At 46.1% G+C, this 20,159-nt stretch overlaps 7 protein-coding genes across 7 annotated transcripts; 4 read left to right on the forward strand and 3 right to left on the reverse strand.

Annotated features, from left to right (window-relative positions):
- Positions 1-1,281: 1,281 nt before the first annotated feature.
- PSV08DRAFT_182214 (uncharacterized protein) lies at positions 1,282-2,919 on the reverse strand (the record flags this gene model as incomplete). The annotated part of the gene is made up of 3 exons (XM_014228094.1): positions 1,282-2,055; positions 2,111-2,598; positions 2,664-2,919. The coding sequence occupies 3 exons, from the start codon at positions 2,917-2,919 to the stop codon at positions 1,282-1,284; spliced, it is 1,518 nt and encodes a 505-aa protein (XP_014083569.1).
- Positions 2,920-5,534: 2,615 nt separating this feature from the next.
- On the forward strand, positions 5,535-7,491 carry PSV08DRAFT_363070 (uncharacterized protein; the record flags this gene model as incomplete). Its single annotated transcript, XM_014228095.2, has 3 exons — positions 5,535-6,146; positions 6,203-6,382; positions 6,435-7,491. 3 exons carry the CDS (start codon positions 5,535-5,537, stop codon positions 7,425-7,427), a joined length of 1,785 nt encoding a protein of 594 aa, XP_014083570.2. The 3' UTR covers positions 7,428-7,491.
- Positions 7,492-9,747: 2,256 nt separating this feature from the next.
- On the forward strand, positions 9,748-10,679 carry PSV08DRAFT_402650 (uncharacterized protein). The gene is made up of 4 exons (XM_014228096.2): positions 9,748-9,984; positions 10,036-10,151; positions 10,198-10,504; positions 10,553-10,679. Exons 1-3 carry the CDS (start codon positions 9,814-9,816, stop codon positions 10,460-10,462), a joined length of 552 nt encoding a protein of 183 aa, XP_014083571.1. The 5' UTR covers positions 9,748-9,813; the 3' UTR covers positions 10,463-10,504; positions 10,553-10,679.
- A 530-nt stretch (positions 10,680-11,209) lies between these two features.
- On the reverse strand, positions 11,210-12,016 carry PSV08DRAFT_363072 (uncharacterized protein; the record flags this gene model as incomplete). The annotated part of the gene is made up of 2 exons (XM_066093041.1): positions 11,210-11,605; positions 11,668-12,016. The coding sequence occupies 2 exons, from the start codon at positions 12,014-12,016 to the stop codon at positions 11,409-11,411; spliced, it is 546 nt and encodes a 181-aa protein (XP_065948865.1). The 3' UTR covers positions 11,210-11,408.
- An 877-nt stretch (positions 12,017-12,893) lies between these two features.
- On the forward strand, positions 12,894-14,094 carry PSV08DRAFT_402652 (uncharacterized protein; the record flags this gene model as incomplete). Its single annotated transcript, XM_014228098.1, has 1 exon — positions 12,894-14,094. The coding sequence occupies one exon, from the start codon at positions 12,894-12,896 to the stop codon at positions 13,938-13,940; it is 1,047 nt and encodes a 348-aa protein (XP_014083573.1). The 3' UTR covers positions 13,941-14,094.
- Positions 14,095-15,256: 1,162 nt separating this feature from the next.
- On the forward strand, positions 15,257-17,062 carry PSV08DRAFT_363073 (uncharacterized protein; the record flags this gene model as incomplete). The annotated part of the gene is made up of 4 exons (XM_014228099.1): positions 15,257-15,564; positions 15,614-16,226; positions 16,280-16,396; positions 16,492-17,062. 4 exons carry the CDS (start codon positions 15,257-15,259, stop codon positions 16,957-16,959), a joined length of 1,506 nt encoding a protein of 501 aa, XP_014083574.1. The 3' UTR covers positions 16,960-17,062.
- A 1,151-nt stretch (positions 17,063-18,213) lies between these two features.
- On the reverse strand, positions 18,214-19,828 carry PSV08DRAFT_182739 (uncharacterized protein; the record flags this gene model as incomplete). The annotated part of the gene is made up of 2 exons (XM_066091892.1): positions 18,214-19,521; positions 19,583-19,828. 2 exons carry the CDS (start codon positions 19,826-19,828, stop codon positions 18,214-18,216), a joined length of 1,554 nt encoding a protein of 517 aa, XP_065948866.1.
- Positions 19,829-20,159: the final 331 nt, after the last annotated feature.

Here is a 20,159-nt window from a genome sequence, read left to right on the forward strand (position 1 = left end):
CTCATTGGTGTGTTCTCCGCTTTCTCCGCTCCACTAAAGTACTTTGCCTTAACTCCGCACCCTTTGGATCTATGACCCATCCATTTACCAAACAGTCATGTCCATCATGGATAGCCCTCCTGTATTCCATTATTGGGACATCTACAATGGCTTTGGGACCGTCGAATGGGCTTCTCAATGATCTCTACCTCTCTACACACTCCCTCTTCTCTGATCAGCAGAGGGGACCAAAGGATACTCAATGAACAACGCAGCTGGAATGACGATTGTCTGACACAATCGAGATTAGCCGCATTACCTATATACCATAAAGTGCATCTCAGTATTTTGCAAGGTTATTCGCATCAGTTGATGTTACTTCTTCACAACCACGCCTTGAGACGTTCCGCGGTGGACTCTCAACAATGCCGTCTATCGGTATCCAGAGTTGTGCATAGCGCAGAGAAAATATTGCATATACACACTGACCTTTCACCAAAGATGAGTTTTCTCCATTCAGATGGTATCTTCGAGGCATCGGCAGCTTCCATGCGTACCACGCAGCTGTATCGCTCATCGCCGCCCTGGCCGAATGCTCTTGGGGCTTGACTCACGAAGACGTTCTCACCACGGTAAAGCAGTGCGCTGAAAGGTTTGAGGCACTCACCGAAACAAGCATCATATGTAACAAGGCTCTGCCGGTTCTGCGGCATATGTTGTAAGTTTGCCGTCGCGCGTTTACATTTGTGTAACGGATAAGTTTCTGAAGATCTACAGGCATATGATGGACGCGTGGACGATGCATGGCGGAAATCAATCCCAGGATAACAGATTGCAGGTTCAGGATCAAGATGAATACGCCCAACGCGTAATATTCCCAGAACCAGTATCTGAATCCGATCCATCAAGAAATGAATGTGGGCTGGATGAAACTTGCCACACATTGTACAGTCGAAATAATAGCATGCTGGAAGACTTCAACTCCCAATTTTGGCTGACGCCATCAGGAGTTCTTTTGCAATAGGTAACAGTATCACCACCCGTATCGAGATCGGTGGTATGACATGAGCATAACATACTGCTACACCAGGGTATTGACAAAGAGGTCGTAAGGGAAAGAGAGCGAGAGAAATTTGACAACAAAATATATTGGACCAGACCGATAGCAATAAGTAACCGAAATGATTGCCGTAGGACAACAAACTCGGCTTGAATTTACAATGCAATTTTTCCAGTCACCGTCCGTATATAACTATTCACTCATGTTCTTCCAATGGAAGTGGCACATGAGCTAAGCCAGAATTAGTGCAGTTTAGAATCAACCTGAGTCTTGTTCCTGACAGTTAGGAACTCTTGATCGGGCACGACGACATGCGAATTGTTGTCCTGACCCGAAACAGAAGGCTGCATGTATTCCCTTGTACCGGCTTTGTGTACTCTACCATTGATGCATATCACGTTCAGCTTATCGTGGTTTTGTAGAACGGTTATATCCTCGAGTGGATCGCCATCAACTAGGATACAGTCGGCGTAGTAGCCTGGTTGAACTTTGCCTAGTTCGTTCGATTGCATAAATAGAGCTGCAACCCCAGCAGTCGCTGCAATGATGGCTTCGTGCTTATTGAAGCCAAGGAGCTTCACAAAGTGCTCGAGATCCCGTGCATACGTTCCATGCGGCGTCCATGCAAAGCCGTAGTCGCCACCAGGCAAAACGACGATACCACGGCGATGCATCTCCCGCAACCCGGCAATGGCAATATCGAGTTCACGTTTGTATCCCGCTTCCTCTGCCGCTTCCCTTGGATAGCCAAATGTTTCCGCATCATTCAATGTACATACCAGCCAGTTGATTGCTGGAGCAACAATGTGTTTTGCCTTTGCTTGCTCGAGCATGTGCATGCCTCTATCGTCGATGTAAGAGGCGTGGTAGATTGCTTCGATTCCATGTCTGACCGACATGATGACAGAGTCACGGGCACGGGCGTGAGAACATAGACGCTTGCCATGTTTGTGGGCTTCATCCACGCATGCCTGGGTCTCTTCGTCGGTGAAGTAGCAGTCCTGGGCCGATCGTGTCTCCGTAATCTTCGGGCAACTGTTAGCTCCAAGTTCCAATGGTTAAACAAAGTACGGTTTCACTTGCTTCTTCGCCACTCATGCTCAATTTGATATTGTCAACACCAAGCTGGACATGGTGTTTGATCACCTCCCGCATTTCCTCTGGTCCGTCTGCAAAAGCTGTGATTCCTCCGACAAGCTCGCCTCCACGTCGCGCCATTTCTTTCCCATTGGCAAGATATCTAGGACCAGATATGTCTCCAGCATTTATGGCATCTCTGATGACAACGTCGAGTCGCTCTTTCGCCGACGCAGCGCCAAAGCATATCGTGTAACCAGAATCGAGAAAACATTGTGCACTCCGCATGGTCAAGAGTGTATGTTCTTCCACCCCCAAAGTTCCCAATTGCTCGAGATCACCGCCGTTCCAGGTAAAATGGGTGTGAGCGTCTCCCAAACCTGACATTAGCGTTCGTCCTTTTCCGTGGAAGACCCTGACACCAGCTTGCGCCTTGAGTTGTTCTACGTCTGGTACTTGACCCACCGCTGTAAATCGTTCCCCTTTTGCATAGCTATCAGCTCTATCTCTCCATCAATCGTATGAAGCGTCGCAATTTTTTACGAACCTTCAATCAAAACGTCTCCGCGGAACGGCTCCCTACCAGAAGAATCAAGGATATTCACATCGAGAAATAGGATCTTCGATTCCGGATTTGTACCCGAGATTTCGTGTCTTTTTGGTTGGAGGTGGTCTTCCCACTTGAGATTCTTGATAGACTCGGTGTTCCTAGGAGGCCCTTGATAAGGCTCTGGCGCCACATTGACTGACGGCCAGGACCTGCTGTCATAGCTAGTGCCAGAATCGATTCGTTCAAGCGCCATGGTGTCAAAACGGTAATGAAAGATAAGACTACAGATCTCGGTGGCTATAGCTCAGGGTCTGCAATTTATGATTTCAGAAAAGTACGACACATCAAAGCCTTTGATAAACCCCTACGACCGGCTAAAACGAATGGAATTTTAAGTAATTTGTGATTCTCGATCTGAATGACGAATTCTACATGGATCGTGGGTGTGGAACGAGGTTTCCCCGCAGACTGTACAACCACACTTCGGTTTCCGTCATCTCTGCCACCCCGCACTTAGCCAGTTCTATCCTGTCAGCTTTCCGGTGCTTTCCAAGGCCATTCTGCTTCCTTCCCCGCTTACTATGTACCCCTTAAAAGGGACCAACCATTCGCTGGATTGAATAGCAGCCAGACATCACGACCACGTTCTTTCTTTACCTGCAAGTGAGACTCGGCATACGACATGGGATGGTTGAGAGCTATGCATGGTGAGACAACTGAGTTGGAGTCCAATCCGAATCAGTTAGGCATTGAAGTGACAGGAAATCAAGACTTGGACGAAGATAGTACCTCTCGTACTAGATCGTTTCCCATCAATATATCTTTGCACCAGCAAGAGCTGCAGCTTCTTCCATTAGTCCCTCAGGATACCCCCAATTCTGAGCTACCTTTTTTTTCCGCTACTCAACTCGCTCTGACTTCTCAAAAATACGAAAGCGACCAGAAAGACCCGCTATACATACATTGTTGTGGATGATATAGTGTACAATTGCACACAATTCGTCCATGAACCATCCAGGTGGTACTCCAGTGTTTGAGATTTTCAGAGGGCAAGATTGATCGTGGCAGTTTTGGAGATTTCATTCAAAAAGGAACATGGAAGAATGGGGGAAGCCGCGGAGAGTTGCACGTACAAAGGATGTAGGCAATAGATGGGAAGAAAGGCCGAAATGGGTGGGGTTAAGGAAGTTTGGCGCGAGAGATGAAGGGAATTGGTGATTTGTGTACTTTCTCATCATAAGAACATTGAAGCTGGTAGCTGGATTGATCGCTGGTGTTTCCAAATCCATAAGAGAGCAAGAAGGATAAAATGTATTTATAGATCGAAACAAGGAATGTAGAAATATGGCAACATCCCAACTCAACTATTACTGTTGCCGTAAGCTACGACGTACTATAGTCAGTTAAAACCGTTACTCCTTTACTGCGGCGTATTGCGAGAGAGATATTCCCTGAAATCAGGCATTGTGATCATGTTGAATTTCTTGTTGTTTCAATGAGCCAGAATCGTATCTCTAGGCTTCCGTGTTCAAAACTATGAATGGAATCGGAAGACGTACAAGCATCGACCTATTGTCTCAAATGCTTCTGCAACGCACTCAACCGGCATGGATAATCGATAGATAGCTCCCAATTCAACAAGAAAGAATTTTTTTTTAAAAAAGGAAGGACATAACAATGAATCAATTGAGCTCGTAGAGGCCGGGGGTTTGCTACTGTCAGCCATGGAATTTTCGGGAAGAAGCAGGAGCTCGCTTTTGAGACAAAAGTAGCGGAATTAAAGAACCCTTGAGCTGCTATTATCGGCGATAATTAAGTAAAATGAGTCATAACCAGCAGAATGTGGCCAAGGCTTGGATGAAGTCTAGTCCTAGTTGCTTTGTCGCTGTGCCGGTTTATGCTTAGAAAGTCCCAGCATTGCTCATCATCCCAGAAAATGATAGATCTGGATGTACGCGTGATTTTGACAGTTCAAGGAACGCAAAGTCATAGCCGACGAAAACTAAAATGCGGGATATGACAGGAATGCAATTTGCACCAAGAGTATTTTTCAGCTACAAGTTCAATCATGTCCGAGATGAAGTCGCACACTCAGTCAAAGGAGACAGTAATACAAGTGGGAACACTGAAAGTCTTGATTCCATGAGATTCGGCTGCAGGAAGAAATACGTGGAATATCCCTCGTGTGAGTCAGAGCAATCCTAGTGGTGCTAGAGTTACAAGATCTTTGTCCACGATAACGAGAGATGGCCATTATATCCAAGGAACACATTCACTCACAGCCGGGGAGGGCTCAAGGAAGTTGAGAGACAGACAGCTTTGTCTTGTATCGGTGATACTCCATAGTTGTACATATACCGTACTTAATCAAATTGCGTAGTATGCAATATGTGAAATGAAGAGGAGAGAGTGCCCTCTCAGTCTTGACATAAACACAATCGATGGACACTTTCCAACATTAATTCTTTATTGAATAGCTTCCTAATTTGGCTTTTCACTACATACTTCCCTGGCAATGGCTCATCCCAGGTCTCACAAGAAAAGCATGCGTTATTTACACAGTATCCGGCGCGCATTGAGCGACGCCAAGTCCGGAGCGGGAGCCCCGCAGTTGGTACGTACTACCCTTTCCTCTCTGCTACTATCCCCGCCATCTCCGCGATTCTTCCTCCGCGGGTTCACTGCTTCCCCTCTTTACTTGTTCCACGCTGCACATATCAGTCCAAATCCAGATAGTTGGTATTAGATGTGACATTTGCGAATGCGCGTCTTTGGCTTTATTAATTGAGCGATTAGACGGCAGCTTGTATTGCCCACTCATAATCTTAGGATCAACGAGCAAGAGACGTTAAATTTTTATTTCAAGCCATGGCTTTCATCGATTCAGCAAATGGACACATGTACCTAACGAATTACGTGTCTTTCCAAGATCCGGATACAGGGCGCATACGTGTTGGCCATTATGATCTCGCGAATAAATCCATCCAACCATTGGCCTTTTTGTCCGGAACACCGCTAGACAACATCTACCAAGTGATCGAAATTGGCGAATTCAACATCATCCCTTCGGGAGAAACTTTACCAGCTTCCACCATCAGAATCTTGCCACCCTTCACCGGGCGCGACATCCTGTGTGTTGGCAAAAACTACGCCGAACACGCGAAGGAATTCAATAGCTCAGGTTTTGACAGCTCAGATAAAGTAGACACGCCGTCCCATCCCGTCATTTTCACCAAACGTTTTACTTCCATTATTGGAGATGGCGAGGAAATCCTACCACATTCGGGCTTCACAGAGACAGTTGATTATGAAGGCGAGGTTGGTGTTGTCATTGGTAAAGCTGGATTTCGCATCCCGGAAGAGAGTGCAATGGACCATGTATGGGGCTACACAATTGTGAATGATGTGACGGCGCGTGAGCGCCAAAGAGATCACAAGCAATTTTACATTGGAAAGTCTCCCGACACATTCTGCCCCATGGTAAGTTGATGTGTACTACTAGTTGTGTTTAATCAGCTCCTGACCTAGAACTGTAGGGACCGATTGCTGTGCCAGCGTCCAAGCTGGATAACGTATTGCAGCTTGAGACATACGTCAATGGCGAGCTACGACAGAAAGCTACAACAAAGGACCTGATCTTTTCCATTCCTTATCTAATCAAAACCATGTCCGAAGGACAAACGCTCATGCCGGGCGATGTTCTTGCTACCGGAACAGTAAGTGTTTCCGCTGATAATGAGTCATTAAGCTTACTGACCTGCAATAAAGCCTGCAGGAGTTGGTATCGGAAGGAAACCGCCAGTCTATCTCAAGCCTGGAGACACTGTTACCATATCCGTTAGCGGTCTGGGTACTCTGACGAATCGCATTGCAAGTCCAAACTCGAACAATCCGACCATCGCCACGGTTGGAAGCACGTTGTCCCACATACAGCCCTGTAACTTGGCTAAGAGCATCGACACTACGTCTCTTACACACATCAACAATAAACCAATCTATTACAAAAGTATCGGGGTACAATCGAAACCACCTATCATTTTCATCCATGGTCTTGGTGGCACCTCTGACTTCTACACCCCACTAATCCAGGCTCTGGGTCTCGAAACCACACACTCACTACATCTGTTTGACCTGGAAGGCCACGGGCTCTCACCATCCTCGCCACTCAGCAAAGTCAGTATCGAATCCATTGCCAATGACGTCAACGGCATATTCGAGAAGGCGAACATCACGCTGGATGCAACGCTTGTAGCTCATTCTATGGGATGTCTTGCAGCCGTTCAGTTCGCACTGATACATCCAAACAAGATATCCAAACTTATTTTGATCGGGCCGCCACCATCACCTCTACCCGAAGCAGGGAGTGCGGGTGCCCACGCTCGGGCCCAGATGGTGCGTAGTAAGGGCATGCACGCTGTTGTTGACACCGTTGTCTCAGCTGGTACTTCAGAAAAGACCAAAACTACAAATCCCGTGGCAGTAGCAGCAGTGCGCATGTCTTTACTCGGCCAGGATCCGGAGGGGTATGCGAAGGGGTGCACGGCACTTGCGGAGGCAAAGGCGCTCGACTTTGCCGCCATCCAACCCAAAACCCTCATCATTACAGGAATCGAAGACAAGGTATCGCCGCCTCAGTTGTGCGAAAAATACTTGGAACGACTAGGAGATAAGGGAAGTCTGCATGTGCTGGAAAACGTGGGGCATTGGCATGTACTAGAGGATTTTCAGAGTACTGCGAATGCTGTAAAGCCGTTTCTGTAGATGACTCTAGCTATTTGTTTTGAAGCAAATATCTGCACAATTGGATGCTGTACTTGACATGATCAGCCAAGGTTATAAAATTGCAAAGTGTATTTGCCGCATTTCCGAAAATTGATGACATTCAGCTCGACCCGTTGGTCGTCTGCGATGTTTGTGTTCTCCTCGCTCTGACCCTGGGCGACACTATGAGGGGCTGTGCTTGGGCAGCTATTATGTAAAAAATTTGGAGATAGTAGGTGTATTCACGGATGTGAACTAACACGAATGCTAATAGTTTTCCCAGTCCTCCTAAGGGTCGAGACAGAAGCTACATGCTTCATACATGTGATAGTAGTTTCTCTTCCCTAAGAGTTTTCTAAAAGGTCGCTATGTCAACATACTCTAATGGAAGAATTGCTCTGGAGACCTGTGTTAGACCCCTTAGCCCAGGAGAACTATAGGTCCGTGGGTATAGCATGTGGCTTCTACCTAACCTTAAGTATACTTGGCAAACTCGTCAGCATTGTCGTAGATATCGGTTTTATTCTTTTTAATGCACTATTTAATGAGCAATTAATATTGACACATGAACAATTACACGAACTGTATCATCAGTAAACACATATTAGATAGCTCGCAACTGCATCAGTGGAGCATTTGATTATGCACGGGTTCTAGCCAGCCAGGTATCTGTATTCGTCTGTGTACACATCACCCAACTCCATTGAAAACGCAGATGCTAACCATAGCGGAGATATTGCAGTAGTTCATATGTTAAAGCTTCTGTAACTTTAGGATTCAAAAGACTGTGGTAGAAGGATAGCAAAAGGTAATGAGATACACTCAAAATATTGAACCACAATATCCCGTGCCTCACATGTGACACGGAGAGAACGCACCTTGAGTACACATTCCTGGAAATATCGCCAGCTCCATTATCGTAGAGCATGGGTAAGTATGGAGGTGGGCATCAAAATTCCTTGCTGGCGCAGCGACAAGGATGTATCAGCCACATGCTTATCTTGGAGATAGCTCGGCGTTTTACCACTTCAGCTTCCTGCAGGGGTACTTGTCAGGGGGCGAGAGGCTTGTCAAACGAGGATGCATTTATTGATCGTATAGCGGAAGAAGCATGTTATCTATAACTTTGTCTTCTATACCTACTCGGAATAGGTAGCGCAATAGTTGATTAGGTATAAATTCATACACTAACAGTGTTATGCTACTAGCTTTTCGGTACTTTGCTGGTCACACGACTTAGAAAGGGCTGCTCGTGAATCTCAGCTGGGTATCTCCCGGGCGAGTAAGGCTAAGGACCTGCACACTACGAAGTTCCTCGTCTGATCCTTAGGATGAACTACAAGGATTCGACTGAACATTATTTTGACGTTCTTGCCCCTGCCTGCCAAACCTTTGACCGCATGTGCATTATCGCGGAATCATGTATACACTACTATGAAGAAAGCTTTTGTTGTAGCAGAGCTATGAAACTTCCAAGTTGACCAGTTGTCAAGCTTGCTTGATGTTCCGGTGAGCTGGCGCGTGTGCAGTGAGTTCTTGTTTATCACTGGCGTGCGCCTATTGGCGTAACTAAGATTGTCCCAAGGAAGGTTGGGCTACTATTATTCGCAAACTAGATATCTCCGCGGTAAGTAAGTAACATGACCAAATCAACAGACTGAATGCTTGTCGCGAGGCGTCCGGATTGTAGTCTGCGGAGAAGCCCGTAAGGCTGGACCCGTGGGGCTGGATCCGCCGTGAGCTGAGGACGGACGGGGGGCGTAGAATCCAGGCTCCTTGGCAGGCGAAGATTGACGATCTGGACCACGTTGACAATTTCGCTACGATCTACGCCATGAGACTTAGTGTACAGCTTCTTTTCTCAATTCTGACAAATTTGGCATTGTGCAATAAGTGGCAAACCCAATTGGAGCCGTCTGTGGCGTATGAATCCGCGGCGGTATGCATTTGTATTACAGCGGTCCAATGGGGAATGTGGAGCATTCAGCTCTTGAGTGAAACAGCTCGCTTGGGCTTAGTGCAGCCATGCTTTGCATCTGCAAGGGGTGTTGTCGTACCAAGCAGATCGCGACGAATATTGTCACGGCCCGATCTTGTTGTTATCGGCATCTCGACTTACTGCCGGCGATACAAGCTATGGCGCGGAACTTGCCATGAGGCTGATGGTACACATACTTGCTAATTACCTAAAGCAATAGTAGAACATCGGTCCAGAGCGCGGTGTATCGCGCTGAGGCCGAGGAGACTATACATTGTATCTTGTATGTAAGGCCTCGTGTCTTGCGAGGTATCTTTCTCACCATTCACTACAACACAATCACCACACTACTCAATCCTTCATACTCACAATTGCTCAATATCTTGACGAGCACCAACACTCGCAACAATGGCCCCTCAACTTCTCGCTCTTGCTGCTCTTGCACTCCGCGCCACCACTGTGTGCCCTGCCGACCCTACCTGCCCTACCAACAGTGGGTGCGTGAACAACATCAAAGGAGTCAAGTTCCAGGTCGCCTGCGGAACTGACTACTACGGCGGTGACTTGATCCGTGCTGAGGTGATTTCACTCTTTGCAATTGACTCTCACCGCTCTAACTTCGATACGTAGACTTCTACAATTGGCGAATGCATGCAAGCCTGCGCTGCCGAGCCTCTCTGTGTTGCTGCCAGCTACGTTGGAAACAGCTGCTACATGAAGTCAACCCTCACCGATGCGAAATCTAGGTAAGAATCAGTGCCAAGATTCCAATTGCCATGCTGACAATATCAGGTCCGACTCTGTTGGCATCGCTATCGTTTCCAAGAAGACCACTGTTACCGATGAGGGCAAGAAGCCAAGAAAGGCCTGCCCCGCCAACTTTGCCTGCCCTACCGATAACGACTGCGCTTTCACATCCGGCGGTCGCACTCTGGTTTTGACCTTCGCAACTTGTTGGTCGAAAACCTCGAGGCTTGCACTCAGGCTTGTGCGGCTGATGCCAATTGCGAGGCTGCTTCGTTTAATGGTGGAGCAGGATCCGGCTACTGCTACCTGAAGAGCACCATGGGTCCATCCAACGTCAATGACGGTGTGAACTGTAGGTTCTGATAACTTCCGAGTACGAGCCTTCCACTGACATTAGCAGCTGTTTATGTCCTCACTCCCAACACCCAGTAAATGCACTTAGTATCCCTTGAACGGTCTCGTGGTGGCATCATAGGACATATACCTTTTAGCTGCTGGCGACGTGCGGTTTCAGCTCTAGTACTATCCTTTGCGATTACGTTGTTGGTAACAGTCTGTGCTTCGGCTTAGTTAGCTCTCTGAGCTTGTGTATTGATATTACGATGTAGTCCTTTGGCTTTAAACGATTTTCCAATGACAAGTATTCCTGAGCGTGCATCTCACGGTCTAATGTTCCTTTGGAGGATTAAAGCCACATAAATGCCTTCTAAACCTTATTGCAGCACGAGTCCTTTCGTGATGCGGAGAGGGAGCAGCCTCTGCCATCTTGTAAGATACTAACAATACTACCATGCTATCAGCTCAGCCCCTCAATACAGATCTCTATTTTACAGAGTGACGAACCAGTAGTGCATAAAACGATTTAGTAATTTCCTTGCAAGATCCCGTTATCGGACTATTGTCCTTGAAGTGGATAGCATGATTGTAGCTTGATTAGAAGAATGTTGGAGAAAGCAGGTAGCATTTCATGCTAAGAACGTATCTAAACTACAGTGATCAAAGTTGTGCGTGTGACGGCGAGAAGGGTTTCCACAGGCGAAGCATGAGCTGTTAGGAATAACTACGTAGAATCAATATTCTTTTGGTCTTGTTACAACCATTGATTTCTCAACTTAAGAGATTGTATAGCGAGGTAAAGTACTCTTGGGGCTATCTATCCTTTTATGACATCTTGTCAATTGGACTGAGATTGATGTAACTCAAGTTCCTTTGGCGTTGACCCTGCGAGATATGTGCTTACATGCGCATTCTAATCCTTATCTTCGCACCCTCTTTGCGCGATTTGGGTGGTGCCTAGTCTGCTTGCACCCAGGCGCATCCCCTAGTTTATTGCAGCAAGTCCACATAAAACCTTCCGGGTAGTCCTCGCGCATCTCGGGAGTATCTATTATGCCGTGGCAATCCTCGTCGTGGTCAGCCCAGAAGTCGTTCTCGTAGTCAGGTTCCAAATCGCCTACAGATCACAAGTTAATTGGCGCTTTTGTATGTAAGCTACTCCGTACAGTATTTACTCACCACTATGCCATTCACAACTCTTCTTTTCGTTATGCAGGACATCATATTCCTTGTTACACTGCTCGCAGATCTCGAACCGTTGTCTGCGTGCTGGCGCATGGGACTGCTCATCGGAGTAGTCAGACCCAGAGACATCATCTTCCTCGTCCTGATCCTCTGACCGGGCCCTCTTTAATGTGCCAGGCCGCAGCATCAACTCGCCTTGAACATACGCGAAGTTAGAGGGAGAGGTTGTACTTAAGTGCTTCAGCAACGCACACACGCGTTCTCGGGTCGCCGAGTCAATTGCATTATATAAGTTCTGGGTTTCTTCAGAAGAATGTTGAGAACGCGCATCTAAGGATGCCATTTTGCGATTTGTAATTATCTTCAGACGCGTGTGTGATTGTTCGCGCGACTGCTTAGTAGAACGCGATTACGCGTGCGTACGTCGTGCGTACGTCGTGCTTACTACTACTACGTATACGTAGTAAGCAACGTGCCCCACCAAAGCTCTAAGCATTCTTCACTCGGTGTTTGCACCTACAAATACATTGGGGTTAAAAACGTCGGCGCGTTGTGCAGTACCTTTATCTACATGACAATTTTATTCTCTGTCACTCTATATCCTCACCTATAAGCTCCTACCATCACCCTATTAGCGCTGCTGTGTTCTTTACTTGCCTACAAGCTCACTTTGACCTGTACCTATTGGCTTTTAGCCCTAGTCTTAGTAGCCAATACTACCTTACTGGAAAGATCTTTTCCAGTTGCGCGATATATGTATATGTTAATCTTCTGGACCTTGCGGTTCAACCATCTCATTCACTTTTCTAATGTGACTCTGGTTGGAGGAGTCTCGGCGCGGTGAGATTGAGGGGTTGTAGGTTTGATAGTGGGAATAGTTTTGCAAGCTCATGGCCACTTACAGTACGTACAGTATTTGGTTGTACGGACGTCTTGGCAGAGCGATATCCGAGGCGGCGCGGCATCTCTCGGTGAACTATATAAGAAAGCAGTTAACCCATCATTTCTATACACCAAATATCTTTTTACATCATTTCAGATTTCTCTTAACTTCTTTTCCTTCTGCCATTCTACGAGGATTGATCATTCTGTGTTCGTGTCCTAGAACAAATCTTCATACTACAGGGGTATTTGTTTGGAAGCACTCGGGTTTAGGCCACGGTCGGAAGCACACGATCGCAGCACTAATATCCACTTTTAATAAAGATATCTGGGAAAAGATGCCTAGCAAGTCCCTGGTGACAGGAGCGAGTGGCTACATCGCAAGCCACTTGGTAAAGCAGCTCCTTGAGCTCGGTGATACTGTGAACGCAACAGTACGCGACTTGAAGAATGAGAAGAAGATCAACCATCTACTTAAGATGCAGAAGAAGTGGCCTGGAAAACTGAATCTGTTTGAAGCAGACCTCAATGTTGCAGGATCGTTTGATGCAGCAGCGCAGGACTGTGTAACAGTCTATCATGTCGCATCACCTTTTTTGATGGAAGAGCAAATCAAAAATGCCGAGAAAGAAGTAATCGAGCCTGCTCTACAAGGTACACGCAATGTTATAGCCGCAGTCGAACGGAACACGAGTGTTGAGTCGGTCATTATGACTTCAACTGTTGGAGCGATCTTTGGCGACTACGCCGATGTGCTGAGAATGGATAAAAACACCTTAGCTGAGAAATATTACAACACCACTAGCTCTGCTACGCACAACGCTTACCACTATTCAAAGACAATAGCCGAACAAGAGGCATGGACATTGTACGAGGCTCAAGCAAAGAAGAGATGGAAGCTAGTCACAATCAACCCAGGTTTGGTGCTGGGACCGTCACTCTCGCCCAGCTCTGACTCTGGAAGTTTGTTCCTTCTGGACGAGCTGATGAGAGGGAAGTTGTGGTTTGGGGTTCCAAACCTCTGGTTCACTACAGTCGATGTGCGTGAAGTTGCCCAGGCGCACATAAGAGCCGCACAAATCGCAACGACAAATGGCCGATACATTGTCGCACACCAAAACATGACAAGTTTTAAGGAAATATCTCTCCTTGTGCGTAATCACTGCTCAGCCTCGTTTCGTATACCGCGGCATGAGATTCCGAGAACAATCACTAGAATTATAGGGCCATTGTTTGGGCTGACTCAGAAATGGATGTCATTAAATCTGGGAATTAAGTTCGTGGTCGACAATAAGAGAAGTGTGACAGAGTTGGGTATCGTATATCGGCCTTTGCAGGAAACTGTAATGGATCATTATAAATGTTGGGAGGCTTCGGTCCTCTAAGATACATGTGTTGAGAAGAACTCCGAACAGCTAAAAATCCCCGACAGCTGTCGCTCGTGGTACAATTGACAAACAGCAGCACAAGAATACCCACCATAGTTCTAGCGAAGACTTCTGTGTGCTTTGTTAATTATGTGGGTTGCTGTGGAATCTTATACAATGTACCCTCAGCTGAAGCGAATAAGTTTCTTCAAGCTAAATGTGCTTCGTTCTCTTCACGCCATCAGAGTGCATTTTTGAAATCACTTCAGTCTCTATCTCGAGAAACACCAAGAATGGGCGAGGTGTGATAATGCGTCCGTATAGACAAAGAGACTTCGGCAGCTGTAGCCTCTAAACTACTTACTGGCCCGTGGTCGTTAGCAATTTGCAGGTATCTTTGGGATACATTGCATGGTGACACTAACCCCGACCTACTTATATTTAATGCCGATGCATCTGTCTTCTCTTTGCTGCTTAATCATGGCATGCATATGTCTGGGTGCTTTGTTGTGGTAAAAAAATAGCGCTAAGTGATGGACAAATATTTGAACTACCTCATCACTTGCTTTGACAAGAATTGATATAGATATGCACCATCTTATCACGTGCTGCTAGATCATTGTACCTTGAGATGTTTGGACAAATGGTCTTAGTAACAGCATTGGAAGTGATTGCAGGATGCAGCCTGTTTGTATAGTGTCGATCTCTGTTAGATCAATTAGGTATACTGTATTGCAGAGGCATATGTGGTGGTTTCTTATAACTGTCCATACTCGACGAACATGTGAGCAAAAGCATAGTACAACGCACGGCTATCACTTTCGAACCCAACGATGCAAAAACCTAAAGACCAGAGATTCAGATCTGTTTAGCCACTTGCCTGGCTTAACTAGCGAAATCTAGCCGTTCGCACTGTCCATTCAATACGCTATAGAACGCCTTCACCTGTCTTAGTTAAATAAGGGGAGCAATCCGACCCGAGCTAGATTAAAAAAGGCTAGCCAAAACCCCCTCTCACTAGCTCCAGTCTTATTTCGCGTATTTTCCGTTGAAAGACTTGGGCAACATGGAACTCTATCTTCCCTCGGACATCTTTAGGTCTTCCTTACATAGCTAGTAGGCGAAAAGGCGCCCGGAGACCCCGTTGCGCTTGTTCAGGTATCCTGCTGATTCAATCATACTCAGCTCACACACAACGCGACTAGAAACGTCTTGAGTCAAGACACATTTTACTATAAATACTGAGTACTATGTCTTAATCAGGGCTGCACCAGATAATCTCACTTCATCTACAAGATACAGTAGCTGGTCACGTACCATTCCGCTCTTTTAAAATGCGCTCTTTAATAGCTCCATTCTTTTTGTCCTTTGCGATAACGATTTCCGCCACTGAACAGTGCGATCTGGTTTTGGACGTTGTGCAAGTCTTGCAAGCCGTTCCTAATGCTCCAGAATTCTGCTCGACATTGCTCCCAACCTCCACTGCAACCACTACTTCCATCGCTATAGAAACTGTAACAGAGATCAGTTCTATTGAGAAAACAGAGACAAGCACAAACACGGAGACGATCACTGAGACAGAGACAACTATTACTGGTTCCACAACTAGCACTGCTGATGCTATTTTAGTGACCAGCACTGGGTGAGTTACCTTGTTAAGATATCCAAAAGTTAGCTGCTGATATGTTAAGAACCGTCACTGTTCAAGCATGCCGTCCAACCATTACTCTGGGAAAACGAAATGCTGCACAAGAAACAGCCTCCACTAGCAAGACGTGCACTAAGAACGAGTCTTCGAGCACTATAGATGATCATCCCATACAGCCTACTAGCACTGTCGAAACCCCGACAATAAGCACAAGCACTACCATCTGTTCGAGCACTATCCCTGGATCCTACGTAACTTTGAGTTCTTATCCCACTGTTTCTTCAACTTTTGAGTATCGTTATATAGTTGCTTCAAGCATCGTTCAACCGCATGAAACAGTTACCCCGAGCAGTATTCAGCAATACTCTGCAGTCGATTCCAGCATCTATCAGCCGTATTCTACTGTTCAATCAACCTCCACGATAACGTCCTCGATGGAACGAAGCACCCCAACTCCTCTGGTGTCATGCGCAGAAGCGCCGGCAGAACTACAGCAATTTGAATGTGAAAGAATCACTCGGGCATGCGGTTGCCTTTCTCCCGAAAGTTCTACGATCACCCAGATTGTATACAGCTCAGTCACTGTTGTCGAACAGTCGACAAGCACGCTCGTGACTAACATTGTAACCACCGAGACTGCTACATCTACACAATCGGTAAACTCATCATACTCTCTTAGAAGAACGTTATATTAAGTCCATCTGTCTAGATCGACGCAACGGAACACTACACTCCAACATCAACCGTTGTCACCATGGTTACTGAAACAGCGCCCGCCCCTGATTTCAACAACGACCGGAACAACTGTGGAACATGCGATAACGTGGTAAGCAGTCGCCCCAGCCTATCATCTCATTTCACTATCTAAGCCGCATCTTTACTTCATGAATTGCAGCTTATAGGAAGCTAATAAATTGATAGTGTCTTCAAGACGACATTTGCTCCCTTGGTAGGTGCACCCCTGCTCAAGCCGTGACCAACCCCGGCTTCGAAGATTCTAGCACAGCTCCGTGGATTCTCTTTCCTGGAGGCTACGAGATTTTCAACACAGGCAACCCCCAATACGGCTTAAAAACACCTCGTATTGCGCGCGAGCGGGGACTGTTTGCGAGCATTCGTCAGATACCTACAATCCTTCCAGGCAACTATTTAATTGAGTTCAGCATTAAGGTAGAAGGCCCCGACCCATCCAAATGTCTTGTTATATTGACAGGTATTGCTCAAATGGAATATGGGGGTGCACCCAACTCAGATTGGAACACTTATTCGTATACATTGGCTAGTGCGGGTAGCAATAACCAGTTCATCCGCATTGTTGTCAGTTGCGCATCAACACCCCAGAGTGGATATGTTTACTTTGACAATATCACTGTTAAGTCAATTTCATAGAAGCGGATAATTGGTATTTTCGTAAGACATAATGTATAATTAATTATTAACGGAAGCTATCGTTGTGATACATACTTAGCTTAGCTCTGTTGGAAACCTTGGTATATTATGTCTCTTCGCTGATCACTTGTTGAATGGCTCGAGCATTTGGCTGATGGCCTGAAACCAACCCCTGATTACCTTTTTCTACCTACACATTGATTTACGTGCAACTTAATACCACTTAGTGGAAGTGTCTTCAAGCTTTATGTATATTGATAAATTCTTACTATAAGCTTATATCATAGTATTGTAGTGAAGCAAATGAAGCGTAGAATATAGGTGAGGGTAAGCGAAATCCTAAGAGAACAAAATTACTGTTTTTAGCGTAAAAGTCAGAGTATGCCTATGCGATTATAATAGTGTACTTCTTATTAAAATATAAAAAATGGTTATGAAGTTATAAAGAAAAGAAGGTAGATATTATAGGCTATGCCTAGCAGGATACTATAAGGAGCTAAAGGTTATTGTATTGCTTAGGTCTAATGTCTACTGTTAGATAGCCAGCCCTGTGCCACTGCGCTACTACAACCAAAAGGTACGAACAATCAGCGTTCTGCTGATACTCTACACAGGATAGTATATATAGTTAGCGCCTTACAGCGCCTAACACTAACAGTAGGCTTCAAGCCATAGGACTACAGGTAGATATTAGGAAGTGCGAGTTTGAAGTTAAGACGACTAAGTACCTTAGGTTTATTATTAAAGTAGGCAAATAGTTAATATAGCCTCTAGAGATAGTGTCCTAAAAATTAATATAGAAAAGAGTAAAGCGTTTAGAAAGAATCCACTATTAAGTAGCTTAACAGTGCCGACTATCGAAGTCAAGAAGAGTAAGGACAGGGAGAATAGAGGTAGTAAGAGAAAGCAAACTTGGCGACACGTACAAGACGATAACGATGAAAATAAACAGTGGATCCTAAATGGGGGTGTCTATGGTTCGAGAGGGAATAATGTGAGCTTGGAGATGATGGTTTAAGATAGCTATCTCTATATGATTCTAATAAAAACTAAATAATATAACGTTGCAGTGAGACAAGCATTATAGAAACTCGTTCCCGCGACGACAATGAATAGTCCGATACGGTTACTAATTAACAACAACACAAGCCTACAAGAAAATTCGTAAACCGCAAAGCAATACAATCAAGGAATATATCGCACCCTTATATCACAACATCCCCTCCCTCCTCCTCCCTAGCCATCACATTAACATCAACTCAACTCCTTTAACCCCTCTTCAACCTTATCCCAAGCCCCTGGACTCATAGTTAACGTAAGCCAATACCCCCCACTATAATCCCTGCCCAAAATATTCACCAGCAACCTCGCCGCAGGATTCGGTCTCCTAGTCGACGCATGATAAAAAACGGGTGTGCCAGGTGGATTATATCTCTTGCTGTCACTCCCATTCTCCTCCCCAGTTCTACCATCACCACCCGCCCGTATCACCGCTGGAGAGAAGTCAATCGCAGAGAAATTCTTTGCCTTCGTCCAATCCGTAAACACCACCAACAACGCATCCGCGTCACTGTAGAGGGCGGAAGGGTCGCCGGACATCAATTGTTCACGCAGAATAGCTAGGATTTGAGCTTCTGTTGCTTGTTCCAACAATCTCTGCCTGTTATAAAGGGCAATTTGACCTAGGGAGCCGGTAGACATGGCGGGGCCTAGAAAAGTGAAGCCGGGGATGGACATATTCGATAGAAATACACCTTTCGCATTGATCAGAGATGGGAGGCGGAATCGGGAGTTTATTGGGTATAGGGCGGTGATTTGACGCGGGGTGGGGAGGGAGGAGGCGATACAGTCGAGGGTGAATGCTGTAAGAATGTCGCCGTCGCTTATGAATGGTTTCTCCTTCTCTCCTATAGTATCATCATTGTCGTTGTCGTCGTTGTTAGAAGAGGCAAAGAGGTCTGCCTCAGCTCTCACCCTCAACTTCCCCATAACGCTCTTAGGGAGATAAATCGTCTTTGTCACCGGCTTCGTCCCTGTTAATATATCCCACGCCAATCTCGCTCCAAACTTCACAAAACTCAGTCCTTTTAGCTGTTTGGATTTGAGCGCGTATTCTTCCGCCGCGTCAGTAGCCTTATTAGTCAACGCTGTCAATTTGTCTTCCTGTGCATCCAGCACGGGCGGTACTTCGGCATCCCGACCAGCTAATAGCCTCGACCACGCTTGAAGCAAAGCAGCTTGGCCTATGATATCCATTAGAGTGTGCGGCCATGTTAGGCCCACAAATGTTGCATTGGTAAAGGAAGTTATATGCACGGATATCTGGGGTACGTCCCCGGAGAGGAGATCTTCGATTGTTGCAGGTGCGGAAGGTGAAGCAGCTAGGTCGTTGAAGTCTGTGGGCCCGGGACTGATTTTAATACTTCCATCGGGTGATAGGGGCAGTTTCCTGGTTAGTTCGTGGTCCTGGATGGAAGTATTGATACTGTCGTGTGTGTAGGAGAAGGCGGGGCGGGATGGCGTGAAAGCGCGGGGGACGTGGATTTCTAGTTTGCCATTGGCCTACACGCTGTATTAGCACGCTAGTCGAGTTAATAAAAGAAATGTGAGATCTCGTTCCTACCTTAAGTCTTAAGCGGCCACCAAGTTTTCTCCAATCCCCCATTTCTAAGAGTTTTGCGAGCGATGATTGAAGTTTATCTACGTCAAGAACATTGTTGAAGCAGAACGTGCATGTGATTAACATGCTACGGAGAGCCTTCGTGTCATCTAGTACATGCACTGGATAGATATCGTCGTCGGCATATGGATCTGGTGTGTTATCTGCTGGAGAAGAAGATTGTATCGTGAAGCGCTTCAAGAAATCCATTATGATGCTAGATTTGGAACACTTAGTAAGAAGAGACAGAATACTAAGTATCACGATTTATTGAACCGAATGGTCTTTTCGCGCTGTTTAAATAGTAGCTCGCTAGCATCGCTGCTTTACCCGGTTTTCAGTCTTAGGTAAAACTAGCCGGCTGACAGGCACTATTAGTGATCGGCATACTAGATTGCCTCTTGAAACCAGGCGTTGACTTTGTCGCCTGCAACACGCTCTTCATCCTTGTCCTTCGCAGAACTGCTCTGTTTTCGCGACACCAGTCTCTTCGCTACTTCATTTACCTCGACCAGACTAAAAAGCTTCCTTTTTTTTTTCG

The sequence above is a fragment of the Bipolaris maydis genome (assembly GCF_028858645.1).
Source record: "Bipolaris maydis strain C4 unplaced genomic scaffold PSV08scaffold_9, whole genome shotgun sequence".
Lineage (NCBI taxonomy): Eukaryota > Fungi > Ascomycota > Dothideomycetes > Pleosporales > Pleosporaceae > Bipolaris > Bipolaris maydis.